At 23.8% G+C, this 21091-nt stretch overlaps 2 protein-coding genes across 2 annotated transcripts; both read left to right on the top strand.

Moving 5' to 3' along the window:
- The first annotated feature begins 58 nt into the window (after positions 1 to 58).
- LOC114119476 (uncharacterized) lies at positions 59 to 15323 on the top strand. The gene is made up of 30 exons (XM_027981036.2): positions 59 to 368; positions 478 to 760; positions 818 to 931; positions 1185 to 1268; positions 1366 to 1568; positions 1659 to 1827; positions 1920 to 2098; positions 3707 to 3947; positions 4006 to 4215; positions 4693 to 4878; positions 5250 to 5423; positions 5502 to 5637; positions 5707 to 5901; positions 5973 to 6216; positions 8938 to 9095; positions 9171 to 9280; positions 9354 to 9480; positions 10591 to 10793; positions 10868 to 11025; positions 11118 to 11211; positions 11269 to 11359; positions 11427 to 11559; positions 12107 to 12276; positions 12342 to 12536; positions 12944 to 13161; positions 13236 to 13440; positions 14243 to 14436; positions 14513 to 14647; positions 14737 to 14857; positions 14926 to 15323. Exons 1-30 carry the CDS (start codon positions 361 to 363, stop codon positions 15156 to 15158), a joined length of 4971 nt encoding a protein of 1656 aa, XP_027836837.2. The 5' UTR covers positions 59 to 360; the 3' UTR covers positions 15159 to 15323.
- Positions 7057 to 8430, top strand: LOC114119477 (probable enoyl-CoA hydratase, mitochondrial). Its single transcript, XM_027981037.2, has one exon. It carries the CDS (start codon positions 7449 to 7451, stop codon positions 8325 to 8327), a length of 879 nt encoding a protein of 292 aa, XP_027836838.1. The 5' UTR covers positions 7057 to 7448; the 3' UTR covers positions 8328 to 8430.
- Positions 15324 to 21091: the final 5768 nt, after the last annotated feature.

Raw genomic sequence — 21091 nt, 5'->3', positions numbered from 1 at the left:
AAGTAAAAAATAAAATAAATAAGTTGTCTTTATTAAAAATTTAAAATCTGTTTTAATGTTTAAACTTAAAAGTTCTATTAAACATTTTTAAATTCTTGAATATACAACAAAATCCATATCGTGATACACTTGTAACTAATAAATTTTAATTTAAGTACCTAAATGTATACTTTAAATTAAATTTACCTAATTATTCATTTTATTATTGATTTAATTAAATTCACTATTTGGTAGTGTATGTACATACAAACATGTATTTATTATATTATACTAGATAGTGATAATTGTGTTTTGCATTTTATAAATTAATAAGAAACCATTGAAAGATAATTTAATTTTTAATTTTTTATCAACTTCAAAATGTCAACGTAAGAATATTTAATTATATTAATATGACATAATATACATTATACTATCCTTATTGTATCCCACAAGTTATATTTAATTGTTTAAAAGTAATATTTTATTTATTATTAGAGAGTGGTCCAGTAATGGTGGCTTAATAGTTGGTACAGAAGATTATAAAAATATATCTAGCAATTTAGATGAATACTCAGATTTTTCTTATGACTGCTCAAATGGCATGGATTGGCATTTTCCTGTAGTTGCTGATTTATGTCAAGATAGCCAATGGTTATTGTTTGAAAACAATTTTTCTTTAAATGAATCATCTGTTTCCGAAATTTGTTATATATTTAAAAACAAAATTCTATGCGAGTTTCAAACAGAAATATTTTTACAGCATCCATTAATTATTCAGGTAATTTAAATTTAAGTTTATTTATTTCTGAACTTTAATATTCAATTACAACTTTAGAAATTGATTAAATGGCTGAATGAAAACAAAGAAAAAGAGTTGATACTGGAATGTCTAATGTATTTGGTCGAAAAGTTAATAAGAAGACACCATGAATGTACTACTGGTTTGTGTGTAAGTCTGTTTTTTAATATGGTCAATGAGTTTTTGTACGCAAAGAAATATAAATCTATTAAATGTTTAAATACAATATAACTATATAAAATAACTTATATATATTATAAATTATGCTTATAGTGTTTAATAATAAGTCTTATGTAGTTATGTGCATGAATATTTAATTTTAATAGTTGTTTGAATTTCTATTTTATTTTTATTTTATCAGATTGTATCATAGAAAATTTAAAAAAATTCTATTTCTTTTCAGGAAAATAATGAAAGTATTAGTTCTAATTATGATTCTAATTCTCAAATATCCATAAGAGAAACTAATAGTGAATCTTCAACTAATGTTAGTATTTTTTTCATTTTAACTGATTATAATTTTTTGATTATTATGGGTATTTTTGTTTTAATAATATTTTCTTAATCATGTCACATGTTTTTAGGATGAAATCTCACGTTGGGGTATTGCCAAATTTTGTGTCATACTGATGCCTGTACTTTTAAAACAAATAAGTTTTAATAGCGGTGGAGCTTTCTCTTTGTTCATGTCCAGCATGCATCTTTTATCGTCTATATCGAATAGTTGTAATATTAAATTTTACATAGAATTAGTATTTTCTGATTATACAATCAAAAGTTTACTCCTGTAAGTATTAATAATAATATTAAAATATGTTTTAACAAATTTAAAAAAAGAATTATTTTTAATTTTATATTTACCACATTTATTTTTTAGAAATGAACCTCTATCTTCACTGAAGTTTTTAATTATTGCCAAGGAAATTTTAAAACATGATTCATCTAATGATCAATTTAAAGTACTAATTTGTAATATACTTAAACAACCATATTGGATTCATCTTTATCCTGAATTGTACTACCAACTGTATGAAAAAGTTACTAATGTGAGTTATTATTATAACACTAAACTGGTTTTTTTTTTAATAAAATCTAACCCTATTTATTTTGTATTTTACATTAATTTTATTTATTTTAGGAAGAATTATTAGAACAACAAATTATCAAAAGGGTTAACAATGCTTATATTTTATCATCCACTAGCAATTTGGATATTAAACAATTTGCGCATTTATTTAGAAGCTCATTACCTATAATATGTTTCCATAAACAATTTACTGTAATTGATAAATTTATTACAAACACATGTAAATATGCGTAAGTGATACAGAGTATATATATATATTTTAAATGGCTGGTGAAGAGGGTAATTTAGAGGTATCTAGGAAGTAATACTATTATAATATTATTTCTATAATCAATGGTAATACTAATAGCTAATAGGATTTAGTTTCACTAGTATAAAGTGTTTTAGAATTTAAATTTATGACTATAAATGCATTTATGTATTTTTGTATAGATGGAATACAAAAAAAATATTTCAAAATAGGTAGTAGAATGTATTTATGATAAGCAATCGTTATTTTAGTATGATTTTTTTATTCAATGTTGAATGTATTTAAAATTTAAACTTAATTGATTATAAAAACCTGTATGTGCTTTTGCTAAAACAAATTTTTTATTTCCAACAAAAAATTATACAAATAATCTTACATTTAATTTTCAAGTCTTAGGTGTTAGAATTAAAAAAAAAAAAAATTGACAACAAAGTTATTTCACATTCTTGTAATTTTGATGAATTTCCCTGTATTGTTATAAATATTTGGTGAAAAATATGAATCTTATAGTTAAAGAAATTAATTTCAACTAAAAAAATTAAATTTTATTTATTGTAAAAAGGTCCTGTTTCCCAAATTATTTAAATATTTAAAATATTAGGTACGTTTTGCAACTAGAAATCTTCATAAATTGAAAGTTTAAGCATTTATACCTCTTAAAAGGACAGACAAAACTAAAATAAAAATGTGCATCGTAATGAAACCAATACATACCTACGTGATGATCACTTTAGAATCTAAAATTAATAAAACTATCAATATTGTGTATTTATATTCAATTTTGAAACTAAAAACATAATTCATGTGTACTCTTTTATTTTATCGTTTATTTTTTTGAGCTTGTTGTATAGCAAATGTTAGTTTCTTTTCTAATACAATAAATTGTTAACTGCTTATTATTTAATAGGTTTACTAATTTTTAAATCAATAAATTATTTTTCTTTATTTTTAACTAATTTTTTTTTTCAACAACAAAATAAAATATATTTATTACGAAGATTACTTACCTGTTTAAAATACATTTTTGATGAGTTGGGAGTTATTACAAACATAATTTATAAACTAAGTTTTAAAAAATTATATTTAATGTTCGTATAAAATTAAAATTAAATTATATGAAACGTTAAAAAAATTGTATTATATAATTAACAGTAAATTCAGATAATATTTTTAGGGGAATTTGAAAAAATACAATTTGGTCTTTAGAATAATAGAATAATATAATATATAACAAGTATTACTATTATAACTTTCATAAATTCAAAAATTTTAATTTTAAATGATAAAGCAATTTTTTTATAATAAATAAAGTGGAAGTACATAGTATTCTTAATAATTAAATGTGCTAGATTTTATTTTATTGGGAAAATCTCTGGTGATTTGTTTTGGGGCACTTTTACTCGTAATAGATTAAGACAATTTATTAAACTTGTAAAATAATTACTGGTATTATTTAAAAATAATAACCTTTTAAACTTAAGATTAAGTTCCTTATTTTTGAATTACATTACCTTATAATAGAATTTAAAATTATTTATTCAAAGCTAATACTACAATTTTCTAATATTATTTTTATTATTCTCTTTAGAAAGTTGACAGAAATAACAGATAATGAAAAGGAATACAGTAACATTTTATTAAGTTTACTTTCTTTTAAATCTGTTGAAATTGTATTCTATACATACTTAGCTCTTAATAATACAATGAAGAAATTATTTAACCATTTAAACCTCGAATCAAAAAAAATTGACCGTCTTATAAACAATTTATTGAGTACTAATGTGTTGAATGAAATAATATGTTTTGGCTGTAATAATTCAAATGAACAGGTATTTTAGTTTTATTTTTAAACTATTGATAATTAAAATAAAGTAATTTTTTTTATAGATACGTCAATCAGCGTCAGAAATTATAGAACAGATAATAAAAAGCAAGAACATAATAAATAATAACCAATGGAAATGTTTTCTAAAAAATTTAGCTCCAATATTCCCAGTATTATATTGTTATGCTAACCAAACATCTACTCTGGGCCAAATTGTTTTGGATTTATTTGATCCTGATCAAGCAGAGAAATTAAATATTTCAAAATTAGCAGTATGTAACAATTATAAATTTATATTTTTATCATGATATATATTTTATCAAGTTAAGTTTATAAATGATTGTTATGTAATACCTCTATTAAAATTTTGACCTTTCGAGATGTAGGTAGTTCTGAAAAAAATGAATTTTTGGTACTAAATATTTTTATTTTATATTATTGATTCCTAATTGTTTAAATTTAACTGAATTAAAAAATAAAAAAACTTATTTAAAGCATAAGTTTTAATCTTAAAATTATGGTTTTCCATACCTGATTTACTATTATGGTAGTATGTTTTCTTAGTATATTCCAAATGTAATGCATAACTCAATGTCAGATGTCAATGTGGTTTTAAAAAAATTGACTTTAATAATTAAAATTTGTATGATTAAAATTTTTAAGAAATTATAGTAAAACCATAGGTTAGGTTTATACAATTTATACAATTATATAATATTTAAAATTTAAATAATGAATTTAACTTTTAGCTACTTCATTCAACAGTTGTAATGTTATTCAGTAAAAATAAAACATCTCGGGTTGAAGCAAATAATAGAATTACTTGGATTTTTAAAACATCTCTAAATAGAAACATTAAACTACCAAATGATATTTTTGTAATGGAAATCGATGAAGTAAATGAACAAGTGGATAAACCCATTGGTGAATATAATGTGTGTAAATAGATGTTTTGTTATTTTATGTTTATAATTATATAGTGATGGCTTGTGAAGAACAATTTATAATTATGATATATACTATATATATTGATCAGTATAATATCATATTTATTATTTACTAACTTACTAAACTTTTTTTATTATGTATTTATACTAGTTGTATGTATACATGTACCTGGATAAATATTGTTAATCATATAACGATTAATTGCTTGGAAAATTCCATACTTGATAATATTATATTAATTTTAATTTATTAATTATTTTAATTCTACTTAAATCATTTTCCTGTATTTTGTGTGAGACATGAGCCCTCACTATAATTATTTATAAGAACATGAGTATAATTTATAAAATGTTTTTAGGAAAAAGATCTAGATGATATGATAGATTTAATTTCTAATGAATTTTCAAGTCATCAAACTATTAAATGTGCTTTATATAAAATATCAGTAATACTTGAATATAATCATCTCCAACAACATTTTATTTGTAATAGAGGAATGGATATTATATTAAATTTACTTAAATCATCAAAAGTATGGATTGCTATTTAATACTTATGATACTTATGATCTGCTTTAAATTTTTTATTAATATCGTCAAATAATTTTTAGATGTTTGTCAATGAACGTGGATTATTAATTGCATTATTAAAATTAATTTTATGTTTCACAAAGAAAAAAGAATTAACTATTAATGATGATCATTCATTAGCAAATAATATTGAAGTACAACAACTATTAATCTCAGGTACAACAATTATAATGCTATAATTGATTATATATATTTATACACTTAACATGTTTTTATGTATTACAGTTCTGTCTGATTTTTATGAAGTTCCACTTGTAAAACAATATGTGTTTCAAATTTTTTTTTATTGTATATTCAAACAATATTTAACTTACTTTGGTAAAATACCAATAGTAGTTAAGAATAAAATAAATACTCCTGTTAAATTTGATAACTATTACTATACAGCTAACAATTCTGATGATACAATGTTATTTTCTAGTAAGATTAATAACTAAATATTTAAATCAGTTTTATTTCAATTAGTATATTTAATTAATTTTTTATTTTAGAAATTAAAGAGAACTACAATTGTATGGAAGTCTTAATATTAACATGGCATTTGAAACATTATGATAATATTGATGATTTTTTGGAAAATGGCCTTACTGCAACTACAGAAAACCACGTATTCAACAATGTTTTTCAACATTTTAGAAAAGCTTGTATTAAATGGTCAGTTAAAAAATATTTGGTTGACTTAATTGCTGCCAAGTCACATCAAGTAGCATTAGCCATTCTTGACGATTTAAGGAGGTAATAATTTCACTTATTTTGTACGGCTTATATTTATACAATTATTTATGATTTGTATTTAAATGTATACTCAAAAATTTTTTATCATTTATCATAATAATAATATGGATCTATAAATATTTAAACAAAACTAATTATTTTACTTTTAACTTGGACTTATAAGCCATTAACAAACATTTTGGAAAGAATAATTTTCTTACTATTCAATTAGAGTATGAAAAAACTTCAATTCAATGTTAAACTATGAAAAATTTTACAAAGAAACTGCATAATAATATTAAAATAAGCCTCTATTCTTTAATGTAGTGCAAGACAAGACGTGTTTTTTTGGATATGAGGATTTTTAACTATATAGTGTCAGTTATTCATATTTGATTAATTTATTATCATAGCTAATTATTATACACGTATTATACAATACGTGTCACACAACCTTTAAAAGTTCAAAATTCAGAACTTAATACATGGGTACTACACAGAAAGTAAAAATCGAAGTATCGAAAGATCAAAATATCAAATCAAAGATGTTTTTTAAAACGTGAACCGGTGAATCGTTATTCGTTATCATAATTCATAATATCCTTAGTTCGGATTCAAATTATTTTCATTAAATAGTATTTATTTTTTATAGTTACGTTACGACATTTATCGTGTTTCAGGAAACATTTCCGATTACCTACACTGTAATTATTTGTAATTGTGTGTTATGACATTGTCTATTAACCCCATCATTACATATACACTACACATTTCATTTGTTATCAGTAATTTAGTTTTTTATTTAATTTTGAAATCAAGGTGATAATACACGAATACACCTTGTTTGTAACTTTATATTATATTGTAGTCAAAGTATACTTGTCTATAATGGTCAAACCGGTACTCGGTAACTTATCACCTACCAGGCGGCAGGCATAACTGCATATATTATATAAGATTAAAAGAACGCCAAGTGTCCAAGTACAGTCTGAACTCCAAAGTCCGGATTACGCACTACGACTACGCAGTCGCTATTAACACTATTCTACATACCTATTTACAGTTCAACGTTTGACTTTGAAAGATAATCAATCATTGGTTGTTGTCCATAGATAAAATTCACTTTTTTACGTGCAGTTCATTAGACTATTAGAGGTTATTATAAAAGTGATTTTTCTTGAAATTTTTACAATTTCTCCATCAAGTTAACGTTTTAAAACTAATATAGCTAGTATTATATTATATATTTCAAAATGGCAATTTTTATAAGATCTTCAATGTCTAAATCAAAGTTAATTTTTTCGCTGACGAAAATTATTACACCTGTAACTTCAATGAAGCTATCCACATGTAACTTGGAGTATATTATTACTGAGAAAGTTGGCGAGAAACAAAATGTTGGCCTTGTCAAACTCAATAGACCCAAAGCATTGAATGCTTTATGTGATGGTTTAGTCACAGAATTGACTGAAGCAGTATCTGCCTATGATGCCGATGATTCAATCGGCGCTATTGTTGTTACTGGTAGTGAACGTGCTTTTGCAGCTGGTGCTGATATTAAAGAAATGCTTGATAAGACTTATTCAACTAATCTAAAAACTGGTTTACTCAAACAATGGGATAATCTAAGTAAATGCAAGAAACCAGTTATTGCTGCTGTAAATGGTTTTGCTCTGGGTGGCGGATGTGAATTAGCAATGATGTGTGATATAATATATGCTGGAGAAAAAGCTAAATTTGGCCAACCCGAGATTGCAATTGGAACCATTCCTGGAGCTGGCGGTACTCAGCGTATGATTCGTTCTTGTGGTAAAAGCTTTGCAATGGAAGTATGTTTATCTGGAAACCAGATTTCTGCCCAGGAAGCTTTAACTAGAGGATTAGTTAGTAAAGTGTTCCCACCAGAAAAGTTGGTTGATGAGGCTATTAAATTAGCTGAAAAAATTAGTGAACATTCACCTTTAATAGTCGCATTGTGTAAAGAATCTGTAAATTACGCATATGAGTCAAGTTTAAGTCAAGGTTTACAATTCGAAAAGAAGTCGTTCTATGGAACTTTTGCAACTGATGACCGAAAGGAAGGAATGACTGCATTCACTGAAAAAAGAAAACCAAACTTTTCTAACAATTAATAATAAATGTAACTCTATTGTATAGTTTTGTATGCAATTATTGTTCACGTTTAAATTTTAATATATTGTTAATTTTTTATACAAAATATATTTTCTATCTTTATTCAATGTTTATTTCTATCAGTTCTATCACTTCTAAAAAAAAAGAGTTTTTAAAAAGTTGTAAAAATACAACTGCATATGTTGTTTATCAAAGAAATTTAGTTATAGCTATTTATTAAGTTAATAATATTTATAATATTTATAATTTATAATAGAACAACTTATTGTTTTTTAGTTGTTTTTCCTTGGGTATAATAGTTAAATTGTATTGAATTTTGAATTCATAAAACCAATAAAAGTGCAATTTAGTCATTTAATCACATAATAATTTCAAATGGATTGCATTTAAAATTAATAGAATGATATCTGGTACTGTTTTTGATTTTATACAACTAAATATGCAAGTATTATTATGCGAATTTACTTTCTATGGAATTCTATGTTATCAAGAATTAGCATTTAAAATACAAACTAAATTGTATTTATATGTTGTATACATATTTTATATTAATTCAAAATGTTCTAATTATGTTAGCTTAATAAATGTAAGATATTGTTATTTCCTCAGGTATTTAGAAATAAGTGTATACATTAATCAGTTTGAAGTAGACGAAGAATTATTAGAAAATGCACTAAAAAAATTTTTAATATTGCCTCCAATCTTTTTAACTGATTTACAAACATTAATCGTTGTTTTAAAACTGCTAAATTTTGCACTGACAAAAAGTATGTATATTTATAATAAAATAAAATCATGTAACCCTAATGATTAAATAATTTTTTTTTAAATAATATTTCTAGAAGTTTTAATTAATAAATTTAATTGGGTTGCTGAAGTATTGATGAAATCTGAATCTATGCATCATAATATGGCGGATGATTTTAAAAATGATGATAAATCAAAACAATTGGTTTGTAATAATTAGAATACATATAATATGCATTGTCTTACCTAAAATCAATTTAATTAATTTTTTTTTTCAGTGTAATCAATTTTTTATTGAACTTTATGAAGTATATTGGCTTTGTTTAAAAAATTATAGTCATTTTTCAACATTAAATTTAACAAAACTATTATTTGATCGATTAGAATCTACAAAACATGAAATTGGTAAAAACATAGTTACCACTATATATTTGATACTAACAATATAAGTTTATTAAGAAGACACTACACCTGAATGTGTAGTCTCTGTCGTATATACGAGGAACATGGTTAAAAACTGTTTTCTAGGGATGACTCTCTCAATATTTTTATAAAATTACTAAAATTATAAATTGCATTGGGAAAAACTTTACCTTTGTCTTAGCGTTTTAATTTTTTTAATAGCATGAATACAATTTAATTTATCAGTTTGAGAACTTAAGGTTTTAATTATTAAAAATTATTGGTTGCTAATATCATAAAAATTAAAACGCTGAGACACAGATAAAGTTCTTCTCACTGCAATTTATAATGTTGGTGATTTTGATATAAATATCGAGGAAGTAAAGTCATCCCGCACAAAACAGTTTTAAACTGTTATGTGTGTATAAGACAGAGACAACACATGTAGGTGTTGTGTCCTCTTAAAACTAAATATACAGTATAATTCATTGGATATACTCATCTTCCCTTTATATTTAATTATGTATATTGTAATGTATATATATTTAAGATGTTATTTTCTAATCCTTAGATTTTATACCATTTATTTACCATGGCAATATTTTGCCATAATTAGAACTAATTTTTTTTTTGTTATCAAGAATCACCTTTTTATTGTTAACTGTTAAGTAAAAACTGCTCATTTATAGAAATCTAAATTGTATTGTGTATTTTTCAGGTTTAATTAAACTGTTTCTTAATAATGGTTTTACATATAATAAATAATATTTAGTCTACTAGTGCACATAACATTCAGATAATTTTTTATAAATCGGCTGTATTTACTATAATTTTCAAATCATCATAGCCTTTAAACTTCTTAAAGGCTTTTATTCTTGGTATATAAAGTTTAATAACTCATTTGCTTAACAATTAACATAAAAATGGTGTTTCTCATTTTTTTTTTTTTTTAACTAAAACTATTCAATATTTATTTTAATAAAAAATTTATTGATGTTTATAAATGTTAAAAAAATAATAATTGAAGTGGTTTTAACATTTAAATAGTTTTTTCAACTATTAATAATTATTATTTGTTTGCAAAATACTAATAGTATACAATTTATTTTTCAGTATTATTACAAGTGAATATGAAGTGTCTTACTTTATTAACGGAAAATACAAAACATATAGATAAAGATATTGTAAAAATGTATTTATCTCAATTTATTTCATTAAAAACAATAGTGACAAATAATTCAAATGATAAAAGTTTGCAGCGAAGTTATTTAACTGTTCTGAACCACATCCTTCACCATACAATTTTAATACCAAATGTAAAATTAATGTTTAATATATTGCTTCATTCCCAAGTTGAAAACATATTTTAATAATATAATTCTACTAATAGATTTCTGAAGTATGGTGTATGTACGACTGGGAAACATGGACATGGTCAATGATACACAGTACTGATTCATTAGTACGGGCTCTAGTCTTTCAATTTTCAGCTGGCTTGGCTGTTATTGATATTCCAGTATCACATAATTTAATTCACCTTGCGTTAAAGTACTTATTTTGGTTGTTATACCACATTTAATATAATTATAATATATACTTGCTTATTACAGTTAACATAACAATTTTAATTTATTTTGTAGTTATTTTTCTGAATCAAATTGCCTGGAAAATTGTATTGTTGCCGAGCAAGCGACTTTATTTTGTTCAAATCTATTTTGTTCTCCTAAATTTAAGGTAATGTTTATTGCTTGATCAAAAACAACATATTATTTATTTTATTTTATTTTTCAGAGTCTATGTCATCAATACATTATTAAATTGGATTTTGATGCTTTTGTTCAAATTATTAATTTGTGTTCATATTACGATTATACCAAACCTGGTGGGTAAAATTTTCAAATGTTAATATAAATTAGTATAATAATTAATGTAAAAAATTTTTTATACAGAAAAAAAATACTTTTTCACATCTCCTAAACTTGTGTCCAATATATGCTGCATGCTTTTCAATATGTTTACGTTGACAGAAGTAAATTTATATGAACTCAATCAACATAATCAATTTGTGCAAGCACTTTTTCTGTATGTATTTTGTATAGTATTAAGTTTCTAAATATTTTATATTTATTTTGTTCGTGTGAATAATTAAGAATGTATTTATAGCAATGAATATACCTAAATTCCTTCATTTTTTTTTTACAAGTAACGATTATATCTGATCATTTTCAATATTTAGTTATTATATTGAAGTGACAGATATTTTTTAATTTTCATCAGATCTTTATGATTGTTATTTCTATTTGTATGATTAGAAATTATAGTACATTTATAATTAAATTAAATCGCTTTATCAATTCTTATGCTTTTATTAGGTCTAGATAATTAGATACATTATCCTTTCTCTACATATTTTAACCTAACACTATATGCATAACTTCTTTAATCATATTTAATATTAATTTGATTTTTACAATAATTTAATATGATCTGCTATGTAAAATATAATCATTTCTCTTTAATGTTATATTTTTATGATGTATAAGAAATTACTACAGAAATGAATTCATGGTTTTCAGTGTTTTAACTATAAATTTTAATTTAATAATCATATATTTGTTTACTTATACAGGTGCTTAAAAAAATATTTGACTCCTATGAGTATTGAAAAACCAAATATCATGGAGATGTGTGGTCGCATATGTTCCATTCTTACGATATTTATTCCTGTTAGCAATTATAATTTTGAAAATTTGTTAAATTCTTTAAATGTTGTCTATGAAAGAATTAATATCCATTTAGGTAAATAAAACATGTTTACAAAAAATTAATAAATTATAAATTATAATATTTATATGACATTTTAGATCATTGTACAACTATGGTATGGAAATCATTATTTAAACTGACAACAATAGTTATACAATGTACAAATTATAAAACATTTGTTATAACAAATAATTTTATAACTGCATTATTAACTAGTATAACTTCCAAAAATAACGATTTATGTATTGAAGCATTAAATGTGGTTTCTTTAGTAACTTCACAACTATCTAAAAGTAAGTAAATAATTCATGATATACTTATCTTTAATCTTTAATTTACTTGGGCATATTGAGCTTTAAATAAATTAACAGCCTATTATATATTTTTTTTTAAATCAATCATTGCTGTATGTTTATTTTTTTATGTATAATTTATAATAAAACTTAAAATGTTTTAGCCTAATATGTAATAGTATTATACATGACAAAATAAATAGGTATGATCACAGATTTATTTTGTCATGGTATTATGGTTAAAACTTCTACTCGTAATATTAAACAATACATTTTATTATAGTTATCTCATTTATATGTAATTGGTAATTTAAATTTTACACTTATGTTTATAATTATATTCAAAATTTATAAATAAATTTTTAAAAAATGCCTATTAAATACTATTTTTATTTTATTTTATCTAGAATTTGCTCATCGTGTATGCAATATTTTAATTCGTACATTACTCTTGGAATGGCATGATAAATTAAAACGAAAAATGTTATTAATTGCATTATCAAACATATTTCTTGAGCAGCCATCAACATATGAAACGGCAAGGCAAAACAATGTATTACCATTCATTATCTCTAAATTGAAAAGTATGCAGTTACAAGTTACTAAACATTCAAACCAAAAATCAGTATGTATATTGTATTATAATATCTTCATCAATAATCATGTTAATTGAATGAGTATTTTATTTTTTTTTTTTAGAAAGTATTACAAACTGAATATTTGGAAGTTGTGAGATTTTGTTGTAATTTATTCTACGGATGTCATGATGCTAGAGAAGATGCTTCCACTGAGTTACCAGATTTAATTCATAAATTTTGGCCTATTGTTGTTGCCAACCCTAAATCTGATATCTTGATTTGTACATTACAAATGCTAGTATCACTTACATCTTCATGCCCTTCTGGTAAATATTATGCTGGTATTCATATCCAAATTTTTTTAGCAAATTACTATTAGTAGTAGTAGTAGTAATTCATTACTAAAATATTATCAAATAATAAAACTAATTAAATAACATGCAGGGTGATTCTATTATCAAACAACATACATTACAAAATCTATTTCATTTTGTAAAAATATTTTTTTTTCATTATAATTTTTAATTTTTTACTTTTTCGAATGATTATACATTTTTAATTTCATATTTTGAAGCACAATATTTTTCTATGTATTTTGATGTTTAAAAATCCAAATTAGGTCGATTACTGAGTAGTGTATAAGTTATAATTTTATAAATATTGAAAGTTATGGTGAGCGTTTAAGACCAACATTTTGTGGGTTATACCCATACCATTCCACCCTACTCACCTAAACTTTAAATACTTATAAGTTATAACTCGTATACTAATTGTCTGAATTTGGATTTTTATGTATTGAAATACTCTGAAAAATATTCTGCAAAATATGAAAATAAAAATGGATAGTATCACTCAAAAAACTTAAAAAATTATAACGATAAAATTTTTTTTAAGGTTTATAGCTTTTAAAATAATGAGTGTTATTCGATAAAAGAATCACTCAGTACCTATTTAATTAATTTAGTTAAAAAAAAGAAACAATTATTTAGTGTATGCATTGCAATTTTGACAATTTGAAACTAATTTTAATTTCAGAAATGTAATATAACTTTTTCTAATAGTAAAAAGATACATATTATACAAATATATATTATAAATTATCATTTAATGTATACATTTATGCTATAGCATGCAGTGCAATGACAATGACTAGCAGTACACTAGGAGTAGATGCAAAAACAAAATGTACATCATTTTCATTATTTCATGAAGTGATTTCATTATCCACTAATTTTCATTTGAATGATGATATTTTAAATATAACACTGCAGTTAATTTCAAACTGTTGTCAAGCTCAAGAATGTCGTGTAACAATTACAAAAGTATAAATTTAATTTATATAAATTTATTATTTATCATATTATATTTATACACATACATTTTATAACTTTTATCCAGAGTAAATTATTATCAAGCATTTTGTTGGCTCTTAATCTAAAAGACAAAAAACGGCCAATTAAAATTGAACAACAATGTTTAAAGTTTTTACTAATTTTAACAAGCTACAATGATGGACAAATACATCTTTTAAAGGTGAAAAAAAATGATTTTTCAGTGTACAATTTAAAAAATATAATACATGTACTTCTTATCTTTATTAATTTTACATACATTTTTTATAGGTGGATTATGCTTTAGATACTTTAGTAGATCTCTTAAAATCAAATTATATAAATGATTCTTTAGCCATATTGAGAAACTTGTGTTTTAATGGACAAAACCGTATAGTTATTTTGTCATCAGGTAATACACTATTAATATAATTTTTAATATGAAATAAATTAATCTAAACATTGTATTGTCATATTTAGATGTGTTTTTAAATGGAATTAAAACCTTGTTAGAAACTGGAAATCTTACGAATCAAAATTACAAAGATATTAGCTTAGCTATATGGGCAATTGCATGTAACAATCAAAAAGCTCGTCTTCAACTACGTCATTGGGGTATAGATAAATATTTTGAAAAATCAACTGATTTATCAATATGTAATGATGAAACACAAAATATTATTAACTGTACTTATAAAATTTTAAAAAACTAAATTAATTTTTGCCAATTAGTAAGGTAAAGTGATAATATATGTATATACCTACACATTTAATATAATAATAAATCTATTATTAAGTTATTTTTTAATTATTTAAGAAAAAAAATTATATTTTATTTTATATTAATATAATAATATTTTTTATTTTTATACCAAAAAGTTGTGGCATGCTTCTTAGTGTTTTACTTACATACCTACATACCTTTTTCTTACTTAATTATTTTTGCTAAATACAAAAACACTCAACTATACTAGTCGTATAAATAAATATTATATAAACTTTATAGTACATATATATAAATTATATATACTATTTAACTATTATATAATAAGAAAATTTTAATTGGTTATTTACTTATGTGTTATTTTACTGAAACTGAATGTGAATAAAAATCATTAATGATAAGTATGATTGCTGACAAAGTAAAGAAAATTACTTTAGACTAATATATGTATATATTCCTAATGAAAATCAGTCAATAGTTTGAATATAGTATATTTGAACTACTGGCTAATTCGTATTATATTATACTAGGTACATCATTTTGTGGTGGATCTAGTGTTAATTTGGATAAATAACAATAATAATTTTATAAAAAAATTTTTTTTAATAATTCGATTGAAACTGTCTTAGAGAGGGTTATTTTAATCAATAATATCTAGAATAAGAACTTTTAAAAAATCATCAAGTAGATATACACTTTTGCAAAAAAAAAAATATGCACTTAAATATGACTGTTTTGCTTGTGTTATTCGCCATATGCACAGCCAATAAATTTATTTGTTTTATCTTATATAATATAGGCAGTGTCAATTTTTGTTCACTATTTTTTTCTTATCATTGTTATCAGTTTTTCTGTTGTATTACGTAAACATGATTAAAATTTCCCAAAAGATCACAGCCAGTGCCTTGTCAAGGTGAAATTGAAAAGCGGCCACTTTTCATTCTCCCGACTATTGTGGAAATTACAAGCCTATAAGGGGGTAATAGGTAGATCGCCCTCCCCTCGTGATTTGTTTTTTATATTTTTTATTATATGTATATAATAATTTATATACATAATGTTAAATATACTTACTAAATTTATAGCAATAAAATAAATATATAAAAATAGACATTTTATTTAAAAAAAAAAAACAATAACAATTATAAACCATAAAATTAAAATTGATTATAAATAACTTTTTTTTTCAATTTGCTTAATTTTATACAGTAAAATTCAAAAATATAAATTATGTTTTCTCAATCAATTTCTTCTAATATAATATTTTCAATACCTGAAATTTTTTTTATTTGACAATAAACTATGAAGGTCTTAAATAATTTATCATCCTTTTTAAAACTAAAAAAAGTGGGCAAGTGAGTACCGCTCTGCTGTACATTAGGTGCCGTATGGATCATTATTATATATTATAGGAGTGTTAAATTTGAATCCAATGATAGTTATCATTGTATACGAAAAACGATTCTGAACGAAGATGATTTGTCAGCCTAGGATATAATTTCTAGTGGTTGGTGAAAAAGGTGGTTTAAAAAAACCAGCTTATATTAAAAAATATTTTGAAAATTAAATCACGTAAAGAAAACGCGAATCTTAATAACTGGTAAAATTTTCAAGTATCTACGACTTATACTTTTTGAATAATAACAAATATTTAAAATCGTTTGAGGATAAATCGTTATCGTTACGCTATTTCGTTAAAATTTAAAATTCAAACGCACTTAAAATTTTTCCTATAATGATGCTTCGAGTTTTCTCTATAGATACTTGAAGGTAAACTTATGGAAAACTTAGTGTTGTATTTTTAATCCTTAGTTATAAACACAAAAAATTTTATGATTTTTCAACTTCAAATATTTCGCAAATATTCATAATTTTGACGAATTTTCGTCAAAATTTGAACTTCAAATGCTAATAAAAAAAAATTGTGCCTATGTATTCTTATAATTTTTTAATCACTATAAGAATAACATATGAGGAACTTTGTATTAAATTTTCAAGTATTTTGATAGGGCCAAAAAAATTTTATCGACACTTCAAAAATATTTTTTCAGAAAAATTGAAAATTTCAGTTGTCTATAAATAGCTCAAAAAAAGTCAAAATATTTTGAAATTTAAATCACGTAAAGAAAACGCGAATCTTAATAACTGGTAAAATTTTCAAGTATCTACGACTTATACTTTTTGAATAATAACAAATATCAAAAATTGTTTGAGGCTAAACTGTTATTTAACGCGGTTTTTGTAAAAATTTAAATTTCAAACACTCATAAAAATTTTTTGTCTGAATCCGGTAGAGTTTTTTTTACAGATATTTGAAGAAAAATGGATGGAGAACCTTGTACCAAATTTTCAAAACTTAGTTATAAAAGAAAAAAATTTTATGATTTTTCAACTTCAAAATTACTTGCAAATTTTCGCGTTTTCGACAGATTTCGTAAAAATTTGAACTAAAAACGCTTATAAAAAAAATTGAGACTAACGATTTTTAATTTTTTTTAGCTACATTAAAAACAACTCATAAGGAACCTTGTATTAAATTTTCAAAACTTTTTGGTCATCCAAAAATTTTTTATCGACACTTTAAAAAAAATTTCTCAAAAAAATCGAAAATTTCAGTGGTCTATAAATAACTCAAAAAAAGTCAAAATTTTTTAAAAATTTAACTATATACGGATACTACTGACATTAACATTTGGTGAAAATTTCAAGTATTTTCAGTGATTAGTTTTTGAATTACAACCATAAAAAAAATCGATTTGGTCGAAAACTGGTTTTGCGTAAAAATTGCCGTTTTTCCGTCATTTTTTTTTTGTTTTTCTCGATTTTTTTGAAAACTGTTGGAAAATGTTAACTTTTTACCTCTATAATGCACCAAGGATATTCACTTTTACATCGGAAACCACCCCCATTGTTTGAAATTGGAGCATTATTTCGACTAGTTATGCTGTACACAGACAAAAAAAAAAAAAAAAAAAAACACACACCATTGTAAAATCAATACATTCATCACTTCGTTCAGAATCTAAAAGAACGTTTTCTTGAAGCATTTGAGCATGGAAATGTACAGAGAATTCTCAAATCTATCCCAATATTAGGTACCTACTGCTTACTTTACGCTCTAACAATCATATTTTCCATTTATTTATAAAATTATTGATAAATTTATCTACATCGTGGCCACTAGAAAGACTGGAGATATCAATATTAGTATTAGTTTTCATGGCTATAAGGTTTGTAAGGTACCTACCTACTCATTATCAATTGTAAAAACAGTTCTAAAATTTTGCCGCTGAGGGTAATTGTTCTTTTGCCCCGCATTAAACACGTCACTGGTCACAGCCCTTAAGTTTCAAAAAAATTAAATACATTTTAATTGCAACTCATTAGTCATTAGTCAAGCAAAACTGCACCGTACCGCCATCGCTGATCTTCGGGTGAGCATAGATAAAGCATACCCAATCTACTACTTTATTGTGAATTGAAAAAATAATAATTGCATATCACCGATCAAAATAATAAACAAACAATATTGTCAAATCGAATACACAAACTCAATCAGATGTTCACGCCTTCACGACTTGTCCGTAATGTCGAAAAAATAATTGAAGGCTAATGGAACAATGTAAAATCTCCAAGACAAGCCCACCACAAACGCGCGTACCTATTTACTCTTTAAACCTAAATACTTCACCCGAAATCATATCAGCAAAAAGCAATAATAATTATGGGTTCGTAACTTAAATCTTTCTTTTTTTACCGCAAGCTGATGCAATCTAGACGAAATGGAAGCAAGCGCCAAGCACCACGGACAAAAATACGAAATCAATAAAAAAAAGTCGGCAAGTGGGTACCGCTCTGCTGTACATTAGGGGGTGGGGTAGACCTCGGACTAGGGTAGATTAAATTTGAATGCAATGATAAGTATCATTGTATACGAAAAACGATTCTGAACGGAGATGATTTGTCAGTCTATAATATATTATAATTAAATATTGTCATATATTCTATTTTGAAACAAATATTCCGATTTCATAAAATTTTAAACTCAAACGCTCAAAACATTTTTCCTATAATGACTCTTAAAATTTTCTCTATAGCTTTTTGAAGCAAAACTTATGGAAAATCTTGTATTAAATTTTCTACTCTTAGCTACCTATACAAACAATTTTATGAATTTTGAACTACAAAATAATTTGCAAATATTCATGATTTTGACGAATTTTCGTCAAAATTTGAACTTCAAATGCTAATAAAAAAAATTGTGCCTATGTATTCTTATAATTTTTTAATCACTATAATAATAACTTATGAGGATTTTTGTATTAAATTTTCAAGTATTTTGATAGGGCCAAAAAGATTTTATCGACACATAAAAAAACAATTTTCAGAAAAATTGAAAATTTCAGTTGTCTATAAGTAGCTCAAAAAAAGTCAAAATTTTTTGAAAATTAAATCACGTAAAGAAAACGCGAATCTTAATAACTGGTAAAATTTTCAAGTATCTACGACTTATACTTTTTGAATAATAACAAATATTTAAAATCGTTTGAGGATAAATCGTTATCGTTACGCTATTTCGTTAAAATTTAAAATTCAAACGCACTTAAAATTTTTCCTATAATGATGCTTCGAGTTTTCTCTATAGATACTTGAAGGTAAACTTATGGAAAACTTAGTGTTGTATTTTTAATCCTTAGTTATAAACACAAAAAATTTTATGATTTTTCAACTTCAAATAATTTGCAAATATTCATAATTTTGACGAATTTTCGTCAAAATTTGAACTTCAAATGCTAATAAAAAAAATTGTGCCTATGTATTCTTATAATTTTTTAATCACTATAAGAATAATATATGAGGAACTTTGTATAAAATTTTCAAGTATTTTGATAGGGCCAAAAAAATTTTATCGACCCTTCAAAAAAAATTTTTCAGAAAAATTGAAAATTTCAGTTGTCTATAAATAGCTCAAAAAAACTCAAAATATTTTGAAAATTAAATCAAGTAAATAAAATGCCAATCTAAATAACTGGTAAAATTTTCAAGTATCTACGACTTATACTTTTTGAATTATAACAAATATCAAAAATCGTTTGAGGCTAAACCGTTATTTAACGCGGTTTTGTAAAAATTTAAATTTCAAACACTCATAAAAATTTTTTGTCTGAATCCGGTAGAGTTTTTTTTACAGATATTTGAAGAAAAATGTATGGAGAACCTTGTACCAAATTTTCAAAACTTAGTTATAAAAAAAAAATTTTATGATTTTTCAACTTCAAAATTACTTGCAAATTTTCGCGTTTTCGACAGATTTCGTAAAAATTTGAACTATAAACTCTTATAAAAAAAAATTGTGACTAACGATTTTTAATTTTTTTAGCTACAATAAAAACAACTCATAAGGAACCTTGTATTAAATTTTCAAAACTTTTTGGTCATCCAAAAATTTTTTATCGACACTTTAAAAAAAATTTCTCAAAAAAATCGAAAATTTCAGTGGTCTATAAATAACTCAAAAAAAGTCAAAATTTTTTGAAAATTTAACTATATACAGATACCACTGACATTAACATTTGGTGAAAATTTCAAGTATTTTCAGTGATTAGTTTTTGAATTACAACCATAAAAAAAAATCGATTTGGTCGAAAACTGGTTTTGCGTAAAAATTGCCGTTTTTCCGTCATTTTTTTTTTGTTTTTTTCTCGATTTTTTTGAAAACTGTTGGAAAATGTTAACTTTTTACCTCTATAATGCACCAAGGATATTCACTTTTACATCGGAAACCACCCCCATTGTTTGAAATTGGAGCATTATTTCGACTAGTTATGCTGTACACAGACACAAAAAAAAAAAAAAAACAAAAAAAAAAAAAAAAAACAAAAAAAAAAACATACATCATTGTAAAATCAATACATTCTTCAC

This window comes from Aphis gossypii, chromosome 1 (genome assembly GCF_020184175.1).
Source record: "Aphis gossypii isolate Hap1 chromosome 1, ASM2018417v2, whole genome shotgun sequence".
Taxonomy (NCBI): domain Eukaryota; kingdom Metazoa; phylum Arthropoda; class Insecta; order Hemiptera; family Aphididae; genus Aphis; species Aphis gossypii.
The sequence above is the reverse complement of the archived record's forward strand: the minus strand, read 5'-3'. Positions and strand labels throughout refer to the sequence as shown.

Coding starts and splice junctions, on each gene's coding strand:
- LOC114119476 (XM_027981036.2), top strand. Junction 1,269..1,365: donor ATAGTGAATCTTCAACTAAT/GTTAGTATTTTT, acceptor ACATGTTTTTAG/GATGAAATCTCACGTTGGGG. Junction 3,948..4,005: donor GTAATAATTCAAATGAACAG/GTATTTTAGTTT, acceptor TTTTTTTTATAG/ATACGTCAATCAGCGTCAGA.
- LOC114119477 (XM_027981037.2), top strand. CDS start 7,449: ATGGCAATTTTTATAAGATCTTCAATGTCTAAATCAAAGTTAATTTTT.